General features: G+C 33.5%; 2 protein-coding genes across 5 annotated transcripts in view; one reads left to right on the top strand and one right to left on the bottom strand.

Annotated features, from left to right (window-relative positions):
• Window positions 1-21624, top strand: part of LOC100918193 (putative protein FAM172B) — a 194813-nt gene that overhangs the window by 90512 nt on the left and 82677 nt on the right. The window lies entirely within an intron of this gene.
• SENP7 (SUMO specific peptidase 7) overlaps window positions 1-21624 on the bottom strand; it is a 156646-nt gene that overhangs the window by 60605 nt on the left and 74417 nt on the right. For 3 of the 4 annotated variants that reach the window (XM_031959601.1, XM_031959603.1, XM_031959604.1), the window contains 5 exons: window positions 19562-19680; window positions 16299-16480; window positions 12915-13272; window positions 11972-12135; window positions 7477-7623 (listed from right to left, as the gene is read on the bottom strand). In XM_031959601.1, the coding sequence (XP_031815461.1) occupies window positions 7477-7623; window positions 11972-12135; window positions 12915-13272; window positions 16299-16480; window positions 19562-19680 (970 nt within the window). The remainder of the gene's footprint in view (window positions 1-7476; window positions 7624-11971; window positions 12136-12914; window positions 13273-16298; window positions 16481-19561; window positions 19681-21624) is intronic. The other variant, XM_031959602.1, reaches the window with a different exon arrangement.

Below are 21624 nucleotides of genomic sequence, written 5' to 3' on the forward strand. Positions count from 1 at the left end.
TGGCAAGACACTTGGACAGGGCAAGGGAGATCAGATCCTGTCAAGTTAGATTTTTGCTGGAGAACAGAACTTGATCTCTGACCATGGAGCAGAAATGATCAGAAATTGAATGGGTGAGTGCTTCATTGACAAATGATGTAAGTAAAGGACTAACTAACTTTGTAAAAATCATTTCACTCTGAATATCATTCATCAGCCAGCTGGTCATATATCTTTTAAAAGGGAAATCAGAGTCAATTGTCAAAAGTCCCTAGAATTCTCCAGTACCAATTTTTTTCTTTATAGAACTGTCAAACACAATGATTGGCAGTTTCAACTCTCAGTGAATCATCAAAATCAGTCAGAATCTTAACAAAGTCCTACCTAACAGAGTCCTACCAAAAAGACTTTACCATTCTCTGTCTAAATGGCATGAGCTAACTAAGAGGAAAGGCATCCAGTAAAAGATAGGATTTTAACTAATCCTTAAAGAAAGCCAGAGAGATTGGTAGTCAGAGCAGAGGATGGAAAACATTTTAGGCAGTCAGTGAAAATGCCTGAAGCCAAGAAATGGAGTGTCTTATTTGTGGAATAGTCAGGAAGTCACTAGATCAAAGAGTACACATCAAAGAGTAAGTTATAAGAAGACTAGAAAGGTAGGAGGAAATTAAGTTATGAAGGGCTTTAAATGCCAGAGTATTTCCTATTTGGTCTTGAAGGTAATTGGGAGCCACCGGCTCCCATCCGGCACTAGGGATGTAACATGACTGGATCTGAACTTTAGGAAAATCATTTTAGTGGTTGAATGGAAAATGACCTGAGATGAGGAAAGACCTGAGTAAGCCACACCTATTAGGACTTGAGGTAGGCTATTGAAATAATCCAGGCAAGAGGTGATGATGGCCTGCAATAGTAGTGTTCATGTTACAAGAGAATAGGAGGCATATTCAAGTAATTTTACAGAGGAGAAATCAACACACCTTGATAACAGATTAATTATAGCTGGGGTGGGAGTAAGAAGAAAGATGGTTTACATACAGTGAGAAATCCAGAATGACTTCTAGGTTTCAAGCCTGAGGAACTGGGAGGATAGTATTGCCCTTGCTAGTAAAAGGGAAGGTAGTGGCCATCCTCAGCAATGAAATCAACCAAATCATTTCCAATGGAGCAGTAATGAACTGAACCAGCTACACCCAGAGAAAGAACTCTGGGAGATGACTAAAAACCATTACATTGAATTCCCAATCCCTATATTTATGCCCACCTGCATTTTTTATTTCCTCCACAAGCTGATTGTACAATATCTCAGAGTCTGATTCTTTTTGTACAGCAAAATAACGGTTTGGTCATGTATACTTATTGTGTATCGAATTTATATTTTAATATATTTAACATCTACTGGTCATCCTGCCATCTAGAGGAGGGGGTGGGGGGGGGGGTAAGAGGTGAAAAATTGGAACAAGAGGTTTGGCAATTGTTAATGCTGTAAAGTTACCCATGCATATAACCTGTAAATAAAAGGCTATTAAATTAAAAAAAAAAAAAAAAAGGGAAGGTAGGAAGTAGGGAGGGTTTGGAGGGAAAGATAATTTTGTTTTGAACATATTAATTTTAAGAAGTCTATTAGACATCCAGTTCAGGATATCTGAAAGGCAATTAGAGATGTAAATTATGAGGTCAGCAAAGAGTCTAGGGAAGGACGGATAGACCTAAGAATCACCAGCATTTTCATTTGTTTCAATCATGTCTGACTCTTCATGACCCAACTTGAGGCTGTCTTGACAAAGATATTGGCCATTTTCTTTTGGCAAACAACATTAAGTGACTAGCCCAGAGTCACACAGCTAGCATCTGAAGCTGGATTTGAAATCAGATCTTCCAGTGCTTTTATCAACAACAAAGAGAGGATAAATAAATCTATGTGACCTGATGAGAGCACCAAAAGTTGCCAAAAAGAAAGTTCAGGACAGAACTTTGAGGAACTTCTGAGGAACATCTGAGGAAACACTGTTCCTGTGGGTGATATATAAAAAGGATCTAGCAAAGGAAACAGGCCAGGAAAGTGATATCCTGAAAACCTAGAGAGGAGAAATGACTGACAAGGTTAAAGACTGCAGAGAGATCAAGGAGGACAAGGGTTGAGAAAAGGTTATTGGATTAGGCAACAAAAAAGATCAATGGTAACTTTGGAGGGAGCAGTTTTAGTCGAATGATAAGGTCAGAAGCCACATTGTAAGGGGCAAAGGCAACAAGGAGCAGAGGGAAAGGGGAGATATTTATTGTAAAGGGACTTTTCAAGGAATATAGCTACTCTAGAGCAGGATGAGCACAGAAATGGAAGAATTGGGTCAGCTAGATGGAGCATCAGACCTGGAATCAGGAGGACTGAGTTCAAATCTGGCCTCAGACATTTAACATTCCTACATGTATGACACTGAGTAAGTCATTTAACTTCAATTACCATGCCAAAAAAAAAAAAAAAAGAAAAGAAAAGAAAAGAAAGAAACAGAAGAACCAAGTGACATTTTTGTTTTTAGAATGGAGGAGACATGGATATGTTTGCAAACAGTAGGGAATAAGACAATAAAGAAGGAAAGATTGAAAATAAGTAAAAGAATGGATTTGACAAGGAGGACAAACTGCTAGAAGAGAGAAGATAAAATAGGATTTCTTGATCCAAAATCATAAGATAAAAAAATTAATGGAGTGGAGGGGTTAGCCTTTAAGGCCATTCAGCTCTCTTTGTAGTGGCCAGAAACTGGAAACTGAGTGGATGCCCGTCAATTGGAGAATGGCTAAATAAATGGTGGCATATGAATATTATAGAATATTATTGTTATGTAAGAAATGACCAGCAGGATGATTTCAGAAAGGCCTGGAGAGACTTATATGAAGTGATGCTGAGTGAAATGAGCAGGACCAGGAGATCATTATATGCTTCAACAACAATACTATAGGATGATCAATTCTGACGTGTGCAGCCCTCTTTGGCAATGAGATGAACCAAATCAGTTCCAACAGAGCAGTAATGAATTGAACCAGCTACACCCAGCAAAAGAACTCTGGGAGATGACTATGAAACACTACATAGCATTCCCAATCCCTCTATTTTTGTCCGCCTGTATTTTTGATTTCCTTCACAGGTTAATTATACACTATTTCAAAGTCCAATTCTTTTTGTACAGCAAAATAATTGTATGGATATATATACATATATTGTATTTAACTTATGCTTTAACATGTTTAACATATATTGGTCAACCTGCCATCTGGGGGAGAGGGTAGGGGGAAGGAAGGGAAAAATTGGAACAAAGGGTTTTGCAATTGTCAATGCTGAAAAATTACCCATGCATATATATTGTAAATAAAAACTATAATAAAAAAAAAGAAGTAAGGCAATTCTATCATGTGAGACCAATAAAGGTAAAGGGGAAAAAAGATAGAAACCATCTAAGTGAGAGGAGATGAGGAAGAGGGAAGAATAGGGAATTCACCATGTATGGCCTCAATTGTTTCTATAAATTATAAGGCAAGATTCCCAACTGAGACGAGCCACTATGGAGAATGGGACAGTAAGTTGGCATAGGGATGATAGGATTCCCTAGCAGCAGTGAGAGCCCAAGTGAAATGGGGTGAAATATAATATAAAATTTTAATAATCCCAATCAGAATGGTTGCACAATTTCCTTCATTTTCAATCATGCATGTATGTAGGAGCAAAGGTGATGAATGATGAGAGTGATCTAGGTAAGCTAAACTGAATGAAGCTTGTCTGAATATAATACAGAGATATGATACAGAAAGGGGAGGGATTCTAAAAAAGAACAACAATGTAGAATTTAATTAGTTCATCCAAGGGTCAAAAATGGAAAAGGAGAGAGTAGCTACTGCAAGGGAAATGGCCTGTGAGAGAAGTGAAGGGTAAAGGGATTGGAGAGACTTGAATGACAAAGAGAAGAATTTTGTAAAGAAAGGGAGAGGGAGAAGTGAAAATGGATTATGTTTGGGAATATTTCAAGATTTTTGGACACAGAGGTGGTATTTGTAGGTGGTAGCTTGACTTTTTTTAGGGAAAGGTATTATAGGTTGAGTTGTGTGCAAAGAGACTGATGTCATTGTTAGAAGACAGGAAAAGAGCAAAAGAAGAGGAGGAATAATATGGGCTGTCGATATCAGATGTCACTAACAAGGATGCTAGAAAGGCCTGTTTTGATTGATCACTTAAGATAAATGATCTTTTAAGAACTTTTAAGGGTTCTTAAGCTAGGACTGTGAACTTAAAAATAAATTCAACAATTTGGTAACTCCACTTCAATATTATTTGTTTCCTTTGCAATCCTATGTATTTCATTTCACACATTTAAAAAACATTTGTTCTGAGAAGAGGCCCATATTCTTCCCCAGACCACCAAAGGGATTCATGACGCAAAAAAAAGTTAAGAATCCTTGGTCTTTTGGCCACGGAATGTTTGGGACATTATTTTAACTATGGAGGTCTGCTCCAATTCGATTTCATTTCTGAGACACTAGCTTTCAGTAGACAGGAAGGCAAGTGCCTAAAGTATGGCATTCTCATATCAACTGATCATTTTTCTCCATGTGTGGTATCAGCACTGCCAATGGATAGCAATTCTGTCTTCTTCCCAGCAAGATAAGAATAATGAATAAAAGAAAATTAGGAAGAATCTGTCAAGAATATCCTCTTCTAACTCACAAAGCAGGCCTAAACAGTCTGTCTGCATAGGGGGTAAGACTCATACTGATATATGCCATCAGTACAGTTAATATTCAGTTCAAAAAGCAAATGAAAAGCTTCCATACAATGGAAGCAATATTTCAAATAAGAGCCAGAAACACATTTTCAGCAATTAGCACAGAATTAGCAGAACAGAGACAACATCAGAGTCCACAGATTAAGGGATACTGAGAGTAGCAAGATTAAATATATATATGTGTGTGTAATTAAATTCACTAATACATACCATTACATTCTCTACAGCATCAATATGGTGACTCAAAGGGTAAAAATTAAAATATGGAAAAAAGGCAGCTGGGAGTAAGTGAAGGAAGGAAGATGAGAAGAAAAGACAAGACTAAAAAAAAGTAGATGATTTTACAAAACAAATAACTTAAGCAGCATAAGTTTAGGGACTCAGGTAGTATATGTAGGCTGAAATCAGTCTGTGGATTATCAAATAGAGAGTGCTAGTTGACATGATCCAGACAAGCACAAACTTTGGGCAATCTCAGTAATTACTCTAAGAAAATCCTTCTTATGTTGACAGGGATAAAACAATTATTATGTTGGCTTTCAACATAATATTTCTTTTTTTTTATTTTAATAGCCTTTTGTTTACAGGTTATATGTATGAGTAACTTTACAGCATTGACAATTGCCAAACCTCTTGTTCTAATTTTTCCCCTCCTTCCCCCAACCCCTTCCCCCAGATGGCAGGATGACCAGTAGATGTTAAATATATTAAAATATAAATTAGATACACAATAAGTATACATGACCAAACCGTTATTTTGCTGTACAAAAAGAATCAGACTCTGAAATAATGTACAATTAGCCTGTGAAGAAAAATCCAAAATGCAGGCAGGCAAAAATACAAGGATTGGGAATTCAACATAATGGTTCTTAGTCATCTCCCAGAGTTTTTTCACTGGGCGTAGCTGGTTCAGTTCATTACTGCTCCATTGGAACTGATTTGGTTGATCTCATTGCTGAGGATGGCCAGGTCCATCAGAATTAGTCATCATAGAGTATTTCAACATAATCTTTCTGCTGCTTGCTTCTAAACTTGTTTCTCAGCCTAGCACCTCAGGTATTCCCTACTTTGCAACAATAGACTGGCACAGGTTCCCTTTCACATACTACCCAGGACTTATTACCAAGAATTAGGTTCTAGGGACAGATAGATGGCACAGGGGATACAGCACTGGCCCTGGAATCAGGAGAACCTGAGTTCAAATCTGACCTCAGACACAAACATTTACTAATTGTTGCCTTGCAACTCCCCGCCTTTCTGTCCCCTGCCCACAAAAAACCAAACAAACAAACAAACAAGAACTAGGTATATACAAGACAAAGGTGCCAGTTTACCCTTTCTCCCACATCCTGTGGTACCCTGATGATGTGGTATCTCTTGCTTCCTGGCAGTTGGGATGTTTTGCCTATGACTAATCCTGGTTAGACCCCCCATCTCCAATGTCCAAGATTTTTCTGTCTCACTATGATGACCAGGGCTATGAAAATTATTCATTGTGATTTTTTCTTGGATTTCTCCATAAGAATTTGATTGAGTGCATTTTCTAGATCTGTCAGGAGGAATTGGAGGGAGAGACTCCCTGCCCTGTTTCCTACTTGAAAGGTCTTAATCACATGCTTCATATTCATATTCTTAATCTTATTCATATTAACTCTCATCTTTTTCCGTTCCTTCTTACCTAATACTATGTTTATATGTAATAGACATTCAGTAAGTATCAAATATGGACTGAAGAAGAAAAAATTATACATCTATGCTTTTCCCCAATAATTTCCTCCATTACCTAATTTTTTTCTATTGATTTGATAATACTTCTTGAACCTTTGCATAGTTTTAATAACAGCAATTCAGGACTTACATATATCTAATTCATATATAATCTACATATGCAAATGAACTACTACTAAAGACTTTGCCACTCCGGAAGTTCTTAAAGACTTTAATACAGAGGCCTAGCTTGAGTTCCTAGACAATGATTCTTAACCTGGGATCCAGAAAATTTACTTTTTTTTAAAAAAAATTTAAGAATTATATTTCAATATACATATGGTATATAATTCTATGGAACATCAAGAATTCTAAAAATTTGTTACATTCTATTACTGTACTTTAAAGATACTTTTGCTCCATGTAAAAAACAAATACAAAGTGTGTGTGGGTTTTTTTAAGGAATGTGTCAAAATTAGAATCAGAGAATTTTAGAAGAGATATCTTCTAGCTCAAAACACTCATTTTACATATGAGAAAACGTAAGTATAAAGAGTTGTAAACTCTTGTCTTAGGTCATAAACTTGTCATTTTTTTTTTAATCTCAAAGTAATATCAACACAAAGACAACAATGTATGGCAAGCTTAAAAATAAAAACAATATAGTATAGAAGAAAACTAAGCTTTTGAGATGGAAGACCAGAATTGCAATTACAATTTTCCCGGTTCCTAGATATAAGAATTTAGGCAAATCAGTCAATTTTTCTGAGTCTCTAAAACATAAAACACTTTGTAAATCTTAGATTTCTATGAAAATATATGCAATTTTTATAGTTTGAGTATTAAAAATTAGAAGAATTGAAAATAAGATAAATGAAGATTGAAATAACTACTTTTAAAATATAAAGCATCTAATAAAAATCAATCTCTAAATCCTATAAGTATTTTTACTCAAAGAAATTCACAAATGTTTTATAAGTGATCACTTACAAAAGTATCTCACATCAAAAATACTTACAGTAACATAACCACTAGAAACTCCTCTTATACTGCCAATATAAATAGAGGTAAATGTAATATCCAAGTGTAGATCCACCTCATCACTAGGTATGATACAAGAAAAATTGTCCATGACAAGACTTCCTGGAAATACATTTGGTGAAACCTACAGGGAAATAAAGGATAAAATGAAGTACATTAAATATTAATACATTAAATTTTAAGTTAGTATAAAATACTGAGAAAAATTAACGTACATATTCAGTTTTAAATGCCTTCTATTATACTCATTTTAATAATTCACTATTGCATAATGAATTGGCCTATATTCTCATCTAAAAAATTAAGTTAAATCAGATAATTTCCAAGAAGAGCTATGACTCTGTAATTTACCAATGTCTACAATTTACAGTCAGAAGTAGTGGGTGGCAAATCAAGCAAACATTTTGGTCAACATCTTTCTCAATAAAAATAAGTTTACTGTGGGAAAAAATTGTTTTAAATTAATTTAAATGAAATTTAAATGAAAAATTTAAAACAGTTCTTAAATAATATCTCATCTGAAATTAAATAAATGTCACTGAAATTAACAACCTCAATTATTCATAGAAAAAGTTCTTCCCTACAAGGCTTAATTCATTTCAGGCATTCAGTTGTAATTTCTTAACAAACCAAGACATAACTTCTGGTGAGCACAGGAGTGGTAACTCTGAACCCTCTGTCATGCCATTCCTATTTGCTTTACCATTATGATATCTAGATGCTTATTATTACCTATAGAGGCGGATGCTGCTCATCATCACTTAAAGACTTCAGATAATATATTGCTCCTATTCAAACTAAATAGGTCTGTCCAAATTCTCTCTAGCGAAATTAGCATTTCTTTAGGCTGACTTTATGCCTAGCCTGCATTCCTATCCCCTTTTAGTATATCATATATATTAGACAAATAATGTTTTCTATACCAAGCCATGTGTAATACAGTTACTAGCCCCGTTCCTAGAACTTCTTTAATCTTATGATCCTTTTACTATCCCTACATGTACAGAAAACAAAAAGGCAGGAAACCAATCCCCATCACACATGTCTGTTGTGACAAGCATGTATTAAGCACAGATAGCCTAATTATTCCTTTAATGATACTAAGTCTACCTTGAATGTTAGTTGGCTAAGATAGGGAACTAAAAACTTCATTGCCTGATCACCAAACTGCAAAGCAGCCACAAAGAGCTCAAGGAGCTCTCAGATGTTTCATTAGTGAATCACAATAGGCATCTCAAAGCAAGAGAGCTTCCCACAGCTAAATCAACTCAGTGTCTTCAAAACCTATTCTTGCTGAATAGCCTTCTGCTATGGCTGAGTTAATCTCTTTTTGTTGTATTTAATTGCGAAATAATCTCTTAAGTATCTATCTAGTTTTGTTCTAAAATAAAACAAATTTCAGGGGATTGGCCTGAGCAAGGCCTAGGCTAAAACAGCTACAATCAAACAGACTGAAAATTTAGACTTTTTTTTTTTTTACAAGTGGAATAAAGAGAAAGAAAAGTTTCACAGAGTCTTCACAATTTGTAAGACATGATTAGAATATTAAAATGATAAATCACATTTTCTTATAAACTATATAACTATAGCTGGGGTGGAGAAGCTATAAAGTATTTTAATGTCTTTTTTCTCGTGCATTGTTAACACAGATTTTCAATAGTGAACATATTCTCAGATTTCAATACTAGAGACTTTATTCTACAAAATTATGCTCAATGTAGTTCATAAATGTTGTTCAATTGTTTTCAGTTGTATTTTTTGTAAATCAATAAGGCAGTTTTCTTGGCAGAGATGTTGGAATAGTTTGCCATTTCCTTCTCCAACTCACTGAAGCAAACAGAGTACATGATCTGACCAGGGTCACACACAGGCAGTTAAGTATCTGAGGCTCTGGACCTAACACTCTATCCACTGTGCCAACCAGCTGCCCTTATATAACAGAAGTCAAATTTATTTCATTATTAATGACAAAAATGAAGGGAAATGAAGATCTTATTCCCATAAAGATGACTGTTGAAACCTGCTACGTTGTATTCATTCTCACCTAGTAGTCCTTAGTTTCTTAATTTGATGCCATTTCATACATCAACTTGCATGCTACTTAAGAAGTATAACTCATTTAGAAGTTTTTACCTCAGTATGGTCAACTAAGTTTTTTTTTTATTATAAATTGATCAACTGTATTCAAAAACAATTCACATGGATTTGTGATCTCACTGACTTGGCTATTCACTCCAAAAATATAGCTTATACACATTTGCCTATTCTGTGCTTCTTGTCTGTATTATCATTTCACCAGCAGGGATTTCATTTAATGTACCCTTTTTGAGGCTCTCCTAAAACTGCAAAGATACCACAGAAGCACTAAAGTGATCTACTTGTCTATCTTCATTGTGTCTTTAAGATTAGTCCAAATTATTTTCCCATTACATATTTGTCTTTGTGTTCTTTTAAGTTCCTTGTTTATTATATGTTGAAGCCTTCTCACGCCAACAATGTACTTTTCCACTGACTGGTATAATACTAATAATTTTCAATTCTTCAAAAGACTATTTTGTTCTAAACCTCATAGCTATATATAACATGGTAGAATATTGATATTAAAATACTGGGATCCTATTTGAGAATGAAATTTGAAGTGATTAAAAGAATTATGAAATTTCCTAAAGGCATGCTCTTTTCCTTTGGTTTAATTTATGGACCTAATATTGTCCATTTATATTGTTTCCCAAATTATAAACAAAGCTCTCCAACTGCATGTCAAATCTAAGTAAAAACATGGTCTTCATTCATTTTTTTCCTGTGTAAGTAATCAGGTCAAATTGTTTTTAATGATTACAAAATGATTTTGGGATTTAATTCATCTAAATATATGACCCTACCCAGTTCCTAGTGGCTATGATAGTAATATCTATTAATAATATCTTCTTTTGTATGTCACCTTCTGTCACTATCACTACAGAAAAAGAAGGGGTCTATTTAGATTAAAAGCCATTAAGTATTTTTCTTTGTTTCAAAGACAGTCAAGATACAATAATTTTGTCCTAGATTTGCAATAATTTTATGTGCAAAAGCTTTTTTATTTCATGTAATAATTTTTTTTTTTGCTATTCTTCAAGTTCATCATACAACAAAGATCATCCACTGGATCTTGTCTATTAGTATTCTACTTCCATAATCAAGAATTATGAAATTCTTTTTGCTTAACATAGTTTGCTTTAATTGCATCTCTCCCTATGTCTCATTCCTTTTTAACCTATTCTTCATCCTCAGCAAGACCTCCAATCCTGAGAACATCACCCCTATTTTCACGAAATTCTCCAAGATTGCCAGTGTTATAATTAAACAGTTCAACTCCATACTTTGCCTTTGAACCATCAAAGGCTTGTGTTGCAAAGAAATCAAACAAAAAAATAAGAGACTCATATGCACATACAAAAAAAGAGTTAATATCAGTTCTTGTGTCATGGCAAAGAACCGGACTTTAAAGGGATGTCTACCAATTGGGAAATGACTAAAAACATATGGTATAGGAAGATAAAGGAACACTACTGTATAGTTTTTTTTTAATTATGGATTTCAGAGAATTCTTATATATAATAGTAGATAATAAAATGAGCAGAACCAAGAGAACAATTGATCTAATAAAAATATCATTGAATTATTCCTCTTTTTTGCCATCTTTCCCAATTTGATGGTCATGGGTACTGTGTTTGGCTTTCCTTTTTTCCCTTTGTTTTTTTTTCCCCCTGAGGCAATTGGGGTTAAGTGACTTGCCCAGGGTCACACAACCAGACCGTGTTAAGTATTTGAAATCACATTTGAACTCAGGTCCTCCTGACTTCAGGTCTGGTGCTGTATCCACCTACTAGGTAGGTGCGCTACACCACCTAGCTGCTCCTTCTATGTTTGGCTTTCAAAGTTTTAACACTGCCTCCTCCTTCCATTCTCTGGCCTTCTTAAAACTTATCCTCTTCCCCAAATAGTCTTCAATCTTGTGGCATTGGACTCCTGCTAGTCTATCTCCTGACTTATCCATATACTATTCAGCTAACTATTTCAATACCCTTAATCAATAATATCATCTTTTATGAAAACTTGAGCAGAGTACTAACAAGAAGCCAAAACTTCAAATAGTTTCAGTATTAGCCTTAGTATTACACAAGTATTAGAATAATGATACTAATGGTTTTAACAAATACAAGCAAATATAAATCAAAAAAACCTTTCAGCTGAATTAAAAATAACAAGATGAAGTGGCATTGTTATTTTACTTCAAAATGAGAAAGCAATTATATGTTTTGCTATAGATAACATGATTATGTTATACATGTGTGTATATATGTATATGTATTTATATGTCAGATATAACTTTTTAAAGTGTTTCTGACTGGAATTAATCCACTTATAAATAATAATTTTTTTAAAAAAAGGTTTTTAGCCAATATTAATACTATATCAGGGTGGGTTACCTGTGAAGATTTAGATGCTGTCATAAGTGTTTCTTCTGACAAATCCAACTCAGATACTCCTTCCTCATCTTTAATGACAAGCTCATAGTCTTGTTCAGGTTGTAAATTAAGTGTGTCTGAATTGTTTTGTTCAAAAGGCCCTTCTTCATCACTGGAAACAACAACTAAAAAAGAAAAATGCATTTTTAAAGTGAATTATTATTATTAACATAAAAAAGCCTTGTAATTGATCTAGTTGAAATAATCCTAACAGGATGGAAAATTCAAAAATTGACTTGTCCTTCAATGCTTTACTTGACTCTAAAATATATGGTATGTTTTCTACCAATCATAAGACTTTATAGGTTGAATGTACATTTAAGAAAATCTAGTCTAAAATCTTTTATTTTACAAATAAAGAAATTTTACCCAACATTAAGGAAATAATTTGATCAGGGTCACACAGGTAGAAGATACAAACCTAAATTTTCTTATCCCCAATCCAAATTAATGTTGTTCTGTAAATGCAAACTATGCCCCAATTCTTAAGGGACTCAAAGGCCTAAATGAATAAAAATTAAGGACTTTTCAGTTTGGGTTCTAGCTTTAACAACAGAATGTTCTGTTTAATACATGCTCACTGTACCTTAACTTCCTGAACATAAGGATACTGGCTCTTTAATAAATTTACATTTTAGAAAAATGATAATAAAACACTTTCCCCATCAAGAACTCATACTACCATTAAACCAGTCAGACAATATAACAAGTTCTGTGACACAAACCAGCAAAACCTTCAGTCTCTAAGAGAGAGTACACATTACAATCATGACATACGAAGTTGTTTCCTTTGGTTAGATGGAGGTGGAGAAAAGCAAGCAGGTATATGGGAAGAAAGTACAAAAATAATGGTTAATTCTCCAAAGCTTTGTGTTTCAGCCATCAAACAATAGTTGATACTTACTTGGTTCAACAGAGACAAATAATTGTTTCTCTTCATATTTTCTGCTCCGTAATTTTCTTAGAACAGGAACTTCTGCCTCTGTCACCAACATACTGACATTATCAACAATGGAAGAAATCTCCAGAGCATCACTGCAAATAGGGTTCAGATTCTGAAATGTGCCAGTGGCTGAAGAGTCAGAAAAGCTGTTCTGGGCACAACCTACAATAACCTCCTGGGTCTCAAAAGAGGGAGACTTCATAAAACCAATTTCCACTGTCTCTAGAGTATTTCCTTGTAAGGCTTTAAGATCATGCAAATAGTCATTTTCATTCGGATCTCCACATTCAGAAGGCAATGAATCACGTTCTTGCTCTTTCTATACAACACAAATCATGTACAGAATATACATTAGTATTATTCAGGTTTATCTTATTAAATACCACTTTTAATATCATGTCAATCTTAAAGAAAAAGACATAGGCCAAAGATTAAAAAAAAAAAAAAAGTTACTTAACTATAATAAAAGGAAGATTTTTAGACTTTAAAAAACATTCTGATTTCTGTAAATAGAAGACAACTGGGTTGCTGGCTGCTTAAGTGGCAAGAACAGCTAACTTAAATATAAAACAAATCAAGCAATCTGCAAATTAAGACCTAATCATAAGGTGTAACTATTCTATACTGAAATTCTAATATTTGTATTATTCCTAAATTGTCCCAATATTAATCTCAGACCCCTTGATATGGAAAGTATATGGCTATGGTCATTTATGAAACAGTGGTGGCACAGTGGATAAAGTGCTAGACTAGAGTCAAGAAAATTCAATTTCTCAAGTTTAAATATGGCTCCAGAGCTGGAGAAGGAAAAAATAAATAAAAAAACAAATGAGGTTACAAAGAATTTGACGTAATTGAAAATGATTGAACAAATATATCTACAAAGATAAACAGAGTACCAAGTCAGGTGTCAGGAAGGCCTGAATTCAAATTGAATCTGACCTGGGTTACTTACTAATTATATGACTTTGGGCAAGTCACTTAACTTCCATTTGCCTCAGTTTCCTCATCTGTAAAATGGAGTTATTTAGCCCCTACTTCCTAGGATTGTTGTAAGGATCACATGAAATAATTATTCTAAAGTACTTGCTGCATGGTAAGCACTATAATGCTAGCTATTACTACTATTACTAACCAATCATTAACCAACCAACACAACCAAAAACTTAATAAGCTGGTTGATTTGAAGAAAAGGAGAGGAAAAATGGTATTTAAAAAAAAAAAAGCCAAAAGATTTAGATCTGAAAAGTGTATAAGAAATCATTTACTTAAAGCCCCTCATTCTACATGTGAAAAAACTAAGACAAAAAGGAAGTAAAAGACTTCCTCCAAATTCATAGTAGTAATAAGCAGTAAAGTTAAGACCTGAACTTCAGTTCTCAGATTCCCAAAGCAGGATTCATTCCTGTTTAACTTATAATACTCTAAGTACAAGCCCATAGAATTATCAGTAATCACAGAGATAAGAGGTTGCTTGAAGTCCTAATTAGTCTATGCATGCTAGACACTAATTTCAAATCTGCTTTGGTATAGAAGGAAGAGGACAGAAAGGTAAGGTAAAAAAAAAAAAAAAAGCACAGATTGAATTTGGGAAAGTATAGCTCTTCTAGGAATCTTCTATTATAAAAAGCAGTGTTCACAAGACTTAATAAAAGCTAGCTGGTTTTTGTTTGTTTTTCTGAATGAAGCATTTCCTTTCTCCTGAACTAGTTCAATATCTGAGAAGAGCAGCAAGATATAAAACACTATAAATAATCACAGGTCAGATGATTTGTAGAATTTTACAACATGAGGAAACTTAGCATGTTAAAACAGTTAACAAAAGACAACTATGATCATGACAACTAAAAGTAGTCCACTAAAATGTTTCAAAAGATCTACAGTAGGATTCTATTTTCCTATTTCCAAACAATCAGGAAGATCAAGTAACTGGATTGTTTTTGTTCTATTTTATTTTGTAACAAGTAACAAGTAAATAACAAGTAAACATGTCCATATAAGGAACATATCCAAAAAACCCTAATTCCAAATAAAATTAGTTAATACAAGATCATTTTGATTTCTAAAATCTTTTGTAACTATAATATTGTATAATGATAAATAACTGTCATAATGATGTGTCAAAGAATAACACAAGATTTCTAAAATCATAAAACAAAAAAAATCTTTACAGTGAGAGAAGTGATGCTTTTTCTTATTATATAATTACCTACTATGGTTACCAATTATTAATTATTAGGATAGAGGTTTTTCCTTTCTATTTCCTTATTCAGGGACTAGTACCTGTAGATCAATCTGTGAAGTACATTACTATAGGTAACATTGCCCAAATCCTGCCTGTATATGCTCTTTGATCTTGGTTAATATCCTACCCAACTAGAAGACCTTACAAAGAGAATCTAATTTAGATGAATTCTTGCCCTTAGAAACTAAGTCTATGCCCTTACACAACTCTCTTCCCACCTTCTCCTGCACTGGAATGCAGGGGAAGCCAACTTATGAAGGAGAAAGCTTACCAGGAATAGTCTAGATAGAGATGGATTCCCTTGTTCAGATTGCTGGAGGCAAGTGAATCACATGATCAAGTCACATACTCAGAAGCTAAAGACTTTCAGCCCACCTCCTCATTAATATGTCCACTACTTCATTAATTGTTCACCAATTAAAACAGATTTTTACCTATCAGGGGAAATTTCTTTTCCAAAGCCATTTAAGCATTTGGTGATCTTCATGGCTTGGCTTTGGTTCCCGAGCCCATTAATGACCAATTTATCAATTATCAATTAGCTTAATTAATAATTATTAATTGCCCAGAAACTCTGTCTCTCGGGCTTTTCATTCATCTCTCTCATCAATATAGTTTGGGTTTCTATATTTTACATGTGATTTTAATTTGTCACAATATACAGTTAAACATTCTAATACCTAAATATTATGCATACATTACAGAAATATAATTCTAAATTGTCAAAATGACAGCACATGAATACAGATTCAAGTGGAAATAAGGCAAACAGAGAGGAGCAATCTAGCACAGTGGATAGAGTTGGCCTCTAAACCACACATTGGTTGTGTAGCTATATGACCCTGGAGAAGCCACTTAACTTCCCAGTGTTCCACACAACTTTCTTTGATTAAATATTGTCAAGAAGATGCTGATTTGCAAGAGCAAAAGCTTCCTAAATCGATGAAACCATAGAACCAATAAAGATAGATTGCTAGATCATAGAGTAGATGAACAACAGAATTTAAGGTCTTTTATTGACTCTTTTATAAGTGTACCCTCCATAATTTAATAATATCAATACTACACATATTAGACCCACCTAAATCCTGTAAACTTACTGACTGCAATGTTGATTCCTCCAGAGAAGGAACATTACTATATTCAAGGACATGACTTCTATGTCTTTTCTTTGTCTTCTTGGTTGTTGAATAGGGGACCACTTTTGAATTAGAATACGTGTCTTCTTGGTTTCTGCTCTCCTCTTCTTGATGGTCATGGTCTCTATTTCCACGATTAAAGTCTTAAAAAACAAGAGGTATAAATATGGCCAAAATAAAACAGGATGAATGTTACTTTATATTGTATTCAGACTCATTAAAACAAGCTTATTATTGAGCTGTACAAAAGACATTATGCACTTTATTGCTTATTTATTATTTACAGAAATCAAATGCTTATCGTGCATTGAATCTTCAAAGTATGACTAAAGGGGAGCAGAAAACTGCAAAAGAAGATATTTTGGGGGGCAACTAGGTGGCATAGTGGATAGAACACCAGTCCTGAAATCAGGAGGACCTGAGTTCACATCTGGTCTGAGACACTTAACACTTCCTAGCTTGTGTGGCAAGTCACTTAACCTCAATTGCCTCAGGCAAAAAAAAAAAAAAAAAAAAGATATTTTGATGCTTCCAGAACAATGACTAAAGATTGATGCTTATAAGAATTTATCTTCATTTTTGCGTGTATCAAAGACCTGTAGACTGTTTCTCTAAATAACGGTTTTAATGTATAAAAGGTACTGGATGAAAAAGAAAGACAATAATAAAAAATAAAGTTATCAAAATACCTTAAAAAAATTTTATGGATATCAGGTTACTAACTCTTGCCTACTTGTATTTGGTTGTAAGATAAAATAATCTTGAGAAAATCAGGCATATTTTTTATTTCTTAACATATGACTTTCTGGGATGTTATAAATTGATTTTCCCTTTGAAAAACAATTGATAAGAGTTTAGAAACCTCAGCTCTTATTAGGTAACAAAATAAAAGCAGCAAGTCTGAATAACAAATCAGATGTGATAATTCAAAAAGCATCACATAAATACTGCACGATTTCTTTCTACTCAGCACTGATGAAGTCCTTTTAATTTTATATGTCCCATTAATGGCATGAAGACCCAAAGTTATTTAAAAGGGGGAAATTTTTTTTAAATGCAGAAATTTTAAAAACCCAAGTATGTTATTTAGAAAAACATTTTAAATTTCATCCAACCTAATCTCTCTCTCTCTTTCTCTCTCCCTACCCCCCCTCCCGTGAGCCCTTCATTAGCTGCAGTCTGGCCTTTGAAGTATATCAGCCTTTGATCAAGTCCATCTGACTACTTAACTCTACTTTCATGTACTGATTCAGCACTGATCCCTGTTTCCTGAATTTTGACTCAAGTCTTTCTCCAGTACTCCAGAACTCAATCCCAACCAAACACCAACCTATCCATTTCATATTGCTCTCTACACAGACCCCCTAATCCTGACTAGGGGGTAATGGTAATCCTGACTACCATGAAGTGAAATTACTAGGCCTCATAAAACACAACACCATCAACTGTTAAAAGTTTACTTAGAGTGAAGACCTTAACAGTCTAATCACCTGTTTCTTTCAGCAGCCTTCTCTACAATCAATTTCCCCTTTATTGGAACGACACTAATAATGGCTGTCATCATAATATAAATATGCTTTAAAATTCAATTTCATGGACACTCTTTACATGTCACTGATTCCCTCTGAGAGACAAAAAAAAAAACATTTTTCGCATTCACTTCACTTCATTTTCTCCGATATCAGACAGTAGAGTACATAAATGATCATAATTTTTATTTAAATAGTCTCCATTTTTCCTCAGAAAAGGGCAACATGTGATGGCTTATAGAATCAAGTGGACAACTGTACTGCATTATAATTCTGCTATTTTTTATATTTTTATTTTTACTAATTATGGATAATATAACTGAAAAAAATATGTTGAATATGTGTTGTAAATTTCTTGCTTTATATATATAATAAAATTATATAAAGTAAAAGTTCTGTCTCTCTAAGCAGAGTTTCTTAACATGGTTTTCTTAATCCATGAACTTTTAAAATATGTTTAAAACTGTATTTTTCTGTTGCACTCCTATGTATTTTACTTTATGTATTTAAAACATCATTCTGAGATAGGATCTATGAACATCCCCAAATTGACAAAGAGGCAATGGGTATGACTACAAAACTTTTCATAGTGGCTTCCCTTTTGATTTTTTTTTTACTTATTTCCCTTATGGAAAAGTAGTATTTATAGTTGCCTTTGGTACTAAGAGGAAAGTTGTTTTTTGGTTTTTGATTTTTATTTTTTTTAATCTAATGTAACTTAACAGATGCACTACCTTTTACATTTTGTAACTTGTAAAAAAAAAAAATTCAATCAGAAAACCATTTCCCAAAAATTGAATCAAGTTACTGAAATTCCTAAGGAGAGTTAAACATATTAACTCTTTTAATAAAAAGTTTTAGATAAAATTAATAAACTATTTTGGTGAAAATTCTATGGGAAGAACACAGTTCATAAGTTCTATCATCTACTGCCTAAAAAAGGATTTCCTCTTGCCTTAGGCTGGTTTTTACCTTTAAAATTGCTTTAAAACAATCTTGTGTTAGTATCTTTTGAAATATGAGAGAAGTTTTCATGAAAAAGTATTTCACAGTTAAAAATAAGCTATGAGAACATTAAACCACTTGATTGCCATGCACCTGATCCAAACTTGTACAGGTATACAGTATGACCATGAATTGACTGTCATAACACAAGTCATTCCTTAAATGGTCAACAAGCATTTATTAAGTACCTACTATGTGGCAGGCCCTTTTGCTGGATGTTGGGGACATCAACTATCCTATCAATCAGTATAGCTCCATAGGTATAACCTCTTAAAAAACACTAAAATGTAAGATTAAGTTTAACTTTGATAAGTAGTTACTAAGTTGAGATAGATGTCTTTATTTAAAAAATAATAATAATTGGGGGCAGCTAGATGGTGCAATGGATAGAGTGCCAGCCCTGAAGTCAGGAGGACCTGAGTTCAAATCTGGCCTCAGACACTTAATACTTCTAGCTGTGTGACCCTGGGCAAGTCACTTAACTCCAATTGCCTCAGGGGAAAAAAAAAGAAAAGAAAAGTTCCTTGCTAATATTTTCACAATGAAAACTATACTTTATTGTAATGTGCATTTTACATATTTTAAACATAAGGAAATTAAAAAATGTTTGCCATTAAAATAAAAATCAAGTTACTGGAAATGCAATAAGCAAAAATTCAAATTCCAAAGAGCCTTGTATAGTTTACAAACCTTTAGGTTCAGTATCAGACCATCTTGCAAGAGAACTGTCATTACTTCTCTCTTTTTCTTTAGTCAGCTCACCTTGCTTTGCAAAACTATCACTTGGATTCTTCTGGGATTGTGAACACCTGAAAAACAGAATTATGCTGATTCTAAATTCTCTTCAATACCGGATGAAAGTGGAAGCAGTATGTTGTGTGTGTGTGTGTGTGTGTGTGTGTGTGTGTGTGTGTGTGTATATATATGGATTCTGATCCTGTCTCTACTATTTACTTTGTAATTAGTCAGTGGTCAAATTGTGCTAATCTCCCTAGGCCTCAGTAAAATGCAGGAACTGAATCAAGTGTAAGTACTCTGCAGCTCTAAATCTGTGACCGTATGACTGACACACAGAAGTTATATTATGTAATTTTATGAGAGATTAGACAGACTAATTCAATAGTCTTCAGAGTTACTTCTCATGGATCTTGTACTAAGTATATTGGTTAGGGGAAAGTGGAAAGGCAATTATTCAGAAAGTTAACTGTGCATACACAGTCTTCAAGGATCCATGTCTCATATAAGAGCTTCTGGTTTATTTATTACAGCCAAAAAATGCAAATAAAGTAGATAGTGAAGAAGTTTTTGCTACAAACTTTGGGCTGTTTGACTGCTTTCAAAATCAAGTTCAAATGAATACTATTAAAATTATTGAAGAAGCAACCAGTAAAAGATAAAGATGTGACAATTAAATATCTTGATGGTTTGAAAAAAAAAAAAAAAAAAAGAAAGTAGATACACTGATCAAATTTTTAATATGAATGAACCAGGCTTAGTCTGGAAAGGAATGCCTTCTAGAACTTATATTTCTAAGAAAGAAAAAACCTCCACCTGGATTGGAAGTATCTATGCATTGCTTAACACATTTATTGGAAGGTGATGCAGTTTATTTCAAATTAAAATCAGAGCTTGTTTATTGTGACAATTAAATATCTTGATGGTTTGAAAAAAAAAAAAAAAAAAAAGAAAGTAGATACACTGATCAAATTTTTAATATGAATGAACCAGGCTTAGTCTGGAAAGGAATGCCTTCTAGAACTTATATTTCTAAGAAAGAAAAAACCTCCACCTGGATTGGAAGTATCTATGCATTGCTTAACACATTTATTGGAAGGTGATGCAGTTTATTTCAAATTAAAATCAGAGCTTGTTTATTGCTCTCAAAGTCCTGATGCTCAGAAGCTGTAATCAGTAGCTTTCAGTTTTTTGGTGATCACATAAGAAAGCATAGATGATTAAAGCTGTTCTTGAAGACTAGTTTTCAAGTTTGGTTAATCCAGCTGCTGGAAAATATTGCAGTGAGAACAATATCACATTTAAAACATAACTGATTTTAGCTAATGCCCAACATCATCCAATTTTACACTTGCTTTATTGTTTGAGAATCTAGTATTCAAATTTATTGAGACTTAGAAAAAGCTCTACATCTACTAGTATATGTATAGAAATTTGGAGAGTAGAAAATTCAATCTATACTGCTAAAATATTTTAAATAACAATAACAACATTTTCACATCATTATCACATCATCATCAATACTTAGATTTGGTTACAATATTTATTAATTTTTAAAATTGTACTTTTTCTATCCATTCTATTACTTTGTAAAAAAAAAACCTGGATGAGAAATCCATTCTTATTATCTCTTGCTGTTATATTAATTATATTAATAAACTGTTTAAAAAAAAAACCAACTTTTTTTTAAAGAACTACCTCTACCCCACAAGGAGACATCATTGTGCTTATGAATATAATTTTATTTAAATTGGATTTTGTAATTTACCTTTATTTTTAAATTGTCTATATGTATGTGTATATATATACACACACCCATATATATGTACACACATATATATATACATATACCTATATCTTTGTCTTTATAGATTATCAAATTAAAAATTACTTCTAAAAATCAGTTCAACACCTTAGTGCAGTAGTTCTCAAAGTATGGTCTAGACCACAGGGGTCCTCAAACTTTTTAATTAGGGGATCAGTTCACTGTCCCTCAGATTGTTGGAGGGCTGGACTAT

This window comes from Sarcophilus harrisii, chromosome 3 (genome assembly GCF_902635505.1).
Source record: "Sarcophilus harrisii chromosome 3, mSarHar1.11, whole genome shotgun sequence".
NCBI classification, from domain to species: domain Eukaryota; kingdom Metazoa; phylum Chordata; class Mammalia; order Dasyuromorphia; family Dasyuridae; genus Sarcophilus; species Sarcophilus harrisii.